The 8,568-nt window shown below is 38.1% G+C and overlaps 1 protein-coding gene across 1 annotated transcript; it reads left to right on the top strand.

Moving 5' to 3' along the window:
• Positions 1 to 7,135: 7,135 nt before the first annotated feature.
• Positions 7,136 to 8,065, top strand: LOC114052592 (taste receptor type 2 member 7-like). The gene has a single exon (XM_027875266.1). It carries the CDS (start codon positions 7,136 to 7,138, stop codon positions 8,063 to 8,065), a length of 930 nt encoding a protein of 309 aa, XP_027731067.1.
• The last annotated feature ends 503 nt before the right edge of the window (positions 8,066 to 8,568 follow it).

Raw genomic sequence — 8,568 nt, forward strand, 5'->3', positions numbered from 1 at the left:
TTGCTCTGGATGAGGCCAAGGTGTTTTGATACTTGGAAAGTCTACTTCTCCTAGAAAGGGGGGAATTAGAATCCATAGGGCAACTGGGATATGGAGGAGTTGGAGAGCATGGACATAGGGAGATTTTCAAGCAAATGTAGGAAAAAGTCAACAAGAAAGAGTATAGATCACTGGTGGGCTGAATAATCAGAGATGTGGTGGGGGAAGGGTCCTATCATGGGACAATGTCCTCTCTGACATCTTCAATAGTTGACATTGTTCTGGAAGTGAGGCACAATGGAAAAGGGGAATCCATGGGGAGTCCCAATAAAGCAGTGGAAGAAAGCATCTAGAGGGGAGATTCTAAAATGGATACCTTGGAAGCTTTAATTACATGAAGAATGCAGAGAAAAGAGAGAGCCCAGAAAATTATGGGGGTCAAGAATCAGAGAATGAAGGTCTGTAGTAAACAGAAAGAGAAGATGGATAGTGAAGACAGTGGTAGTAATCCTTTTTGAAAGGGGCAAAAAATATGAACTTTCAAAGCTAAGAAACAAGAATAGCTGAAAGGGAGAAGAGGAAAAAGAAAATCCAATGAGAAAAAGAGATCAGGGGCTAAGGGAAGCGAAACAGTGGGAACTAGGGCTACCTTCAAAGAAAACATTAAAAGAATTGAAGAAAGGGACTAATATGTCTACAGTAGAAGTTACTTGATACTGAAAAGCTTCTGTCCAGATAATATTAATTCACCTAGAATAAGAAGAAAAGTGATCAAATGGGAAAAAATGTTTAAAATTTCTCTGATAGGAGTTGGGTATCCAGGATATATAAACGATTAATAAATAAATATGACTAAAGGCTATTCCCCAATTGACACCTGGTCAAAGGATATAGGCAACACATTTTCAAAAGAACAGGAGAATATTCACAACCACAGGAAAAAATGCTCCAAATCACTAATGTAAGGGAAATGCAAATCCAAACAAATTCCGAAACATGCTCAAGTTGCAGCTCATCGTTCATATTCACTTGGTCTTTTCTATATATATGAATGCCCACATGCTCATGTGGGTTTCTCATATTGGGATGTTTTGCATCAATGATATGGGTCAGCATTCTATTCCCCCTCCAGTATTCTATACTCACATGTCATCATTCAATCATCCAATCTTTCTACCTATTTACATTCAAATAAAGCAATACTCTCAATTCACAGTAATTTTCACCTGATGGAACATCTTTACAGCTGGATCCAAGTCATGGCAAGTCTTAAAGGTCACACTTAAGGATATGAACTTTAATCTGTTGGCAGTTAGGAAGGTATTTGAGCTAAGGAGTGATGTGAAGAGTGGATGAAGAAGATGACTTCAGCAATTTAGACACCAGAGTGGGTTACACAAAGATAAAATTCAAGGGAGGGACCCCAGGTAAAGAATAAATGTAATATAAAATATATTTAATACGAACAACTATGTCTAGAATTGTAACAGTAGGAAAAGGATTAAGGGTTAAAAGGGAAAGTATTTGCAGAAGAATTCCTTCCTTTCCACTTCCACATTTATCTTTTCCTTCTTTCCATTCTTAGTGCCAACACAAACATCTGCCAACTTCATGGGGAAAATCAAGGAATTACTTAAGGAAGGGAGAAGAGAAGAACTCCAGGTCCAGCCACAGCCTTATTAGAACTATTATTAGAACTATTTTTATCAGTGTATGTCACCAGAACAGCAGTAACCAGAGGTAGTGCTTGCTCGGGAGCCAAGGACAAATTAAGCACACTGAGGAAAGGCAATTTCAAGACTACAGGAAAGCTAACCCAAAAGACTGCTCTTTGTGAACTGAACATTATTGTGTTTTGGATTCCTTTTTTTTTTCAGATTCCTTCTTTGCCACAATCATTGTTTAATGGATTTTCTCATTTTCATATGGTTTTATAGCTTGTACTAATGTTATTATTGTTTATTTCTAAATCTTATGGTTTTCAAATTTTCTGTAAATAATTGCTACCTTTGGGAATTTAGGTAAATTTTCTCTATAACCTAGTATATAATCATTTTTTGTGAATATTCCAAATATATGTGAAACAATCTTGTATCCCTTCTTTCTGACATTTAGCTTGTTCCAGGTATAGGTAACATATGAGATAATAGAATGAAGTCTAAAAGAAAACATAGTGATAGGTCATCCAGTCCAACCTCCTCATTTTACAAATGGGAAAATGGAATCTGAGGGAGATGAAATGACTTTACCAAATTTTCACAGGTTGTGAGCATCAAATCCAAGTCCCCTCATTCCAAATTCAGTACTTTTTTCATGATGTAATTCTGCTTCTCAATTATTAAATAAGCAGTTCATACTTGATTTATTATTAAATTTTATATTTGACTTGCCATATTCTCATAATAAAATGTTGCAGTGTTCTGCTATTATATTGTCAATTTCTTCCTGTGCTTCTGTTAATCTTTCTTTAATGAATTCAAATGTGTCATTGTGAAGTGCTTGTAAATTCAAAATTGTTATAATTTGTTATTCAGTTTTCTTTTCACTGTTGTGTAATGTCATCACTTGTCTCTTGTGAATATTTCGTGGTTCAAATTCCACTTTGACAATACCATTATTGCCTCTCCTGACTTTTGAGCTTGTAGCTGCATTATATATTTTAAATTAACCTCTTAACTTCAACTTAGGCATATCTTTTTGGCGTTAAATGTGTTCACTTTGATCAACATATTGATAAGTTTTTCTCTTGATTCATTCTAGAGCTTTTTGAGGATTCAGGTCATTCACATTTCTTATTATATGTAATTAACTTGTTTTCTGATATTTTCTTCTTATCATTCCTTCTGTAACCTGGAGGGAATGACCTCTAAACCTTATAAACCTGTTAAAATAAATTAATGAAGCAAGTTATATTTTTATTCTTTACTGTATTCATTCTTATCTCTCCCTGAGGTTTAGCCCCCATTTTATTGTAAATAGGAATTTTGTCCATGGCATGACTAACACTTATTCCTCCCGCTCCCTTTTTTTTTGCTATTATTTCTAATTTGTTTTAAGTCCATTTAACTAAATATACATGCACATTCTAAAAGTCCTTTCTCTTTTGTACTAATCTAACTAAAATTCTTATTTGGTGGTTTCTATTACAATAATAAAATGTATGCTTTCTTTCTTTTTAAAATATAGAATTATGAAATCTTGGTCCAGGAACTAAAAAGCTTAGGAGCATTGAGCGGCTTTTTTCATCAGTGCTGTCGATAGAATGCAAATAATTTGGTGCCAGTGGTTGTTTTCCTTCTCAAAGAGGGCCCAAATGATATCACTATGTTGGGGTCAATGCGTAGTGTATCCAACTGTGGCTGAATTTGAGCTCATAAGGCTCTACCACAGGTTGAACATAAATAGTCTACATGAACATTTGGAATAGAGATGTATCAAATTTGTGCACTTCACATTTCTTTTGAAGTACTGCAATTCTGCTTTGATCATTGAGGACAGTGCCTTCTTTGATGCAGGCACACCATGCTGGATAGTCCTATGCCAGAGTCTCCCATGCACCACAATTAATTCTAAAGTTCTTCAGAGAGACCTTGAGAGTGTTCATGTAATGCTTCTTTTGACCTTTGTATGAGCACTTGCCTTGTATGATTTCTCTGTGAAATGATCTTTTAGGAAAACATATGTTTGGCATTTGAGCAACATGGCTAGCCCATTGGAGTTGTGCTCTCTGCAGTAGCATTTGAATGGTTGGCAGTTCAATTCAAGAAAAGACCTCATTGTCTGGTATCTTATCTTGCCAGGTGATCTTCAGAATCTTTCTAAGACAATTCAGACGAAAGTGTTTCAATTCCCTGGCATGGTGCTGGTAGACTGTCCAGGTTGCACAGGCAAGCAACAATGAGGTCAGCACAATTGCTCTGTAGACCTTAAGTTTGTTTGGCAACTTATTACCTCTTCTCTCTCACACTTTCCTTTGGAGCCTCCTAAGCACTGAACTACTTCTGGCAATGCATGCATCAACGTCATCATCTGTGTGTATATCCTCAAGTATACTGCTAAGGTAAATGAACCTATCCACAACATTGAAAATTTCTCCATTTGCTATAACTGATGGTTCCACACACGGATAGTGTGATGCTGGCTGGTGGAGAATCTCTGTTTTCTTGGTGTTAATTGTCAGGGCAAAATTAGCACAAGTGTCATTGAATCAGTCTATATTGGATTTCAGATTCAGAGGTCACGTGTAGCCAATTCTGCTTTTGAAGGCATTCTTCTCCTCATTGGCTTTGTGGGCCTCTTTTGCCATTTGGGTTAGGCTATTTTTTAAGGTGTTATTTTCTTCAGTTTTTTTGGGGGGGGGTCTCCTTTACCAAATGGTTGACTTATTTTTCATGATTTTCTTGCATTACTCTCATTTCTCTCCCCAATTTTTCCTCTACTTCTCTTACTTGCTTCTCAAAATCCTTTTTGAGCTCTTCCATGGCCTGGGACTGATTCATATTTTTCTTGGAGCCTTTGGATGTAAGAGATTTGATTTTGTGGTCTTCTTGTTGTATGTTTTGATCTTCTTTCTCCCCAAAGAAAAATTCTACGGTCTGACTTTTTTGCTCATGCTCCCAGCCAATTACTTGAGTATTAAACTCTTTGTTAAGGTAGGGGTCTGCTTCCAGTGTGGAGAATGTACTATCCCAAGCTTTGGGGGTTTTGTGCAGCTGTTTTCAGAGATACCTCTAAAGACCTGTAAATTTTCAGTTCTTCCAAGGTGGCATGATCAAACGCAAGGTGTTTACTCCTTTCCTGGCTGGGACTCTGGTCTATGAGTGACCACAAGCATTCTTTTCTGCCTTGGAACTGTGAGAAGGATTCCTTCTCCACCACCATCACAAGTTCCACCAGGTTAGCACTCCTCCTTGCCCCAGGACTACCACCCAGAACTATGACCCAGATCCAAGCATGAGCAAAGTAAGAGAATCCTGCCTCAGCATCAGCAAAGAGGTCCCTGCAATTCCCCTCTGATTCAGCTGCTTGATCCCTCCTCCATCTCTGGGCTGAGAGCTCCATAAGTAGCAGTAACCCAGAGCTGCACCAGTACTGGGGCCAGACCAAGCTCCTTTCTCACCATGGTCCAACAGACCTTTCCAACTGACCTTTTAAGTTGTCTTTGGTGTTTGTGGGTTGAGAAGTCTGGAAACAGCCACAGTTTCCCATGATTCAGTGCCCTGAAGCCTGCTCCAGGTTTGCTGAGGCCTGGTCTTTGCCTTTGGGGCCCATGCTGAAATGTGTACTTCCCCCAGCCTGGCACAACAGACCTTTCTTTTCTTTTTTTAGCCATTTTTTTTATTAATTTATTTTGATTTATCAGCGATCACTTCCATAAGCTTTTGATTTTTAAATTTTTCTCTCCCTCCCTACCTACTTTCCTCCCCAAGATGGTGTGCAATCTGTTATAGGCTATACGTATACATTCCTATTAAATAAATTTTCATATTAGTGATGTTGTAAGCAAGAATTAGAACTAATAGGAGGAACCACCAGAAACAGGAAAGAAAACACAACAGAAGAAAAAAATAGCAAATGGTATGCTTCAATCTGCATTCAAACTCCATAGTTCTTTCTTTGTATGTGGATAGCATTTTCCATCATGAGGCTATTGGAGATGTCTTAGATCCTTGTATTGCTGACAAGGGTTAAGTCTATCCATATTAGTCATTGCAGAATGTGGCTGTTACAACGTTCTCCTGGTTCCATTCACTTCATTCAGCATCAGACCATACAAGTCTTTCCAGGTTTTTCCGAAGTCTGCCTGTTCATCATCTCTTGTAGTGCAATAGTATTCCGTTACATTCATGTATCACATTCACAGTTATGATTACTATCTGTGTCTTTCTCTCCATCCTCCCCCCCCAGTTGAATGCTTTTCTTTCTCCTTTCTCCTTTTCCCTCCTCACTAATGCTTTGCTTTTGACCACTGCCTCCCTCAGTCCCACCTCCCTTCTATTAGCCCCCTCCTTTTCTTTTCCTTTACCCTTACTACTTCTTCCCTCTCTTCTATCCTCCCTTCCTTTTCTTTCCCCTTTTCCCTCCTACTGCCTATAAGGCATGTTAGATTTCTACACCTAGCTGATTATGTTATTCCCTCCTTGAGACAAATCTAATGAGAGTAAAGTTCAAAACAACAGACCTTTCTAATGAACATTCAGGTTGTCTTGGGCAGGAAATTTCTTTCACTCTTTTCGTTGGTTCTGCTGCTCTAGAATTTGTTTAGAGACATATTTTACAAGTATTTCAAAGGGTTTGGTGGAGAGCTCAAGCAAGTCACTGCTTTTACTCTGCTATCTTGGTTCTGCCTCTATCACCTTTTCTCTATAAGCTTATTGTACAGAGAATTCAACAAAAAGATAATAGTTGACAAATAGTTCTTTCTTTCCTGCCTAATGCTAAGGTTATGTCGTGATAGTAGAATTGGCATGGTATACTGTTTTGTCTGAGTTACCATGGAAACTGAAGTAAAGACATTTCTTTTGAGTGTGAACTAATCAGATTAGTGACCCGTTATATTGCAATTCATTTACAATTTTCAAACTTCAAAGAGATTTAACAGAAATATCCAGTGTGAGTTTGATTTTATGAACAATTAGTGATAACATCAATATTTAGTATAGTGGGAAATGATGAAGGTGCAGCAGAATCTCTTCATTGAGGGCTTTGTTACATTCCCTTTGTTATACATCATTGGGTGAGGTTCATCATACACAGCTCTTGCATTTGGTTACAAAATGGGCTGAGGCACAAAAAGAAAAATATTGAAAGATGACCTTTGTCTATTTGCATCTTAACATCAGATTCTAATCCTTTCTATGATCACTTCTGAAGAGGAAATAGAAATGCGACAGAGAGAGAGTCTTGGCTGGGCAGATTTAACTGAGCTGTTGAGAAAGCACAGAGGATTTCTTAATGAAGTTATTCTTACAGGGGATTAGACGTTTCTTAACTAAGAAATAAACTTTATTAAAGGCAGGAGAAAATTACTGCATCAACACGTATCAGAAGGACATATCATTCCATACTCATTTTTCTTGGAAATTAATCCAATTGCAGTAGCATCAAAAATATCATAAATATTGGTAACTTCTTAAGTGATCTCCTTTCTGCTGCCATGCTAAGTAGTTGGGAGAAAATCTTTATGGTTTTGGCAACTGGTGAATTTCTATTGGGCATTCTAGTAAATGGATTCATAGCTTTGGTGAATTGCATTGACTGGGTCAAGAGGAAGAAACTTCTACCAAGTGATCTCATCCTGGTCAGCTTAGCCATCACCAGAATTGGACTGTTATGTGGGCTAATGTGGAATAGCTATTTAATTTTAATCTACTTTGGTGTACCCACCCATGTAAGAATAATTGATGTCTTCTTGGTACTGACTCACAATTCAAATATATGGTTTGCCACCATCCTCAGTATCTTCTACTTCCTGAAGATCACCAGCTTCTCTAATCCCCTTTTCCTGTGGATGAAATGGAGAATTGACAGGATGGTCTTCATGCTTCTTGGGGTGCCCTTGATTATCTATTTTTCCATTCTCTTTCCAATGATTAAGACAATGCATTATTATTATGGTGTCCTCTTTAGTAGTGGAAAGGAGAGAAATGTGTCACAGGAAGTCCAAATGAGTAAAAGTAAGTTAATCATGCTCCAGCTTCCCCTTAGTCTTCTGAGTCTTATTCCTTTCATTCTGTCTACAATCACCTTCTCCCTGATCATTGTCTTCTTGTGGAAGCATATTCGACAGATGCAACTTAATGCCACAGGTTCCAGAGATCCTAGCACAGAAGTGCATGTTCAAGCCATGAAAGCTATGTCTTCCTTCCTCATCCTATTTTTATTGTATTATATGGGTTTCTTTGTCAACTACTGGAGCCACTCAGAGGCAAAGAATAAGTTGGCCTCCTTGTTGGGTATGTCAATCATGTTGCTTTATCCCTTTGGCCACTCATTGATCCTAATTCTGTGGATTAGTAAGCTGAGGCAGACATTATTCTGGGTGTGGCAGCAAACCCTGTTCTGCCTCAGAGGAGGAAAACCTTAGCTTGAACAATTTAGGAAACTTGGTACCTTCTACAGACCAACAAGTCAACATGGAAGGTTATCCTCACTTCTCTGCTTCTCCATTCAATGGAACATCACTCATTGCAGGAACTATCTAATGTAGAGTTTATTCTGGGCACATTGAAAAGCCCTGTGACTCTTTGGATGAAGTTAAAATGCTTGTTGTTACATGATCCCATTGGGGGATATAGCATCATGAGAATAGAGTCAGAAGGGATAACAGAGATCATTAGCCCAAATCACTCATTTTACGGACAAAGACACTGAGGCCCAGAGAAAGTTCAGTATCATAGAAGTAAAGCTGGAAGGGACCTCAATGTGTCATAGGATCATAGGACTAGAGACATTAGGGACCTCAGATGCTATCTAGTTCAATGTGCTCATATTACAGATGAAGAAATTGAGGATCCAGAGAGGTCACAAGATCAGAGATATGCAAGTGGAATGGCCATCTCGTCCCTAATTCTCATATTACAAAAAAGA

Source organism: Vombatus ursinus, unplaced genomic scaffold, assembly GCF_900497805.2.
Source record: "Vombatus ursinus unplaced genomic scaffold, bare-nosed wombat genome assembly UNPS02014808.1, whole genome shotgun sequence".
Taxonomy (NCBI): Eukaryota; Metazoa; Chordata; class Mammalia; order Diprotodontia; family Vombatidae; genus Vombatus; species Vombatus ursinus.

Coding starts and splice junctions, on each gene's coding strand:
- LOC114052592 (XM_027875266.1), top strand. CDS start 7,136: ATGCTAAGTAGTTGGGAGAAAATCTTTATGGTTTTGGCAACTGGTGAA.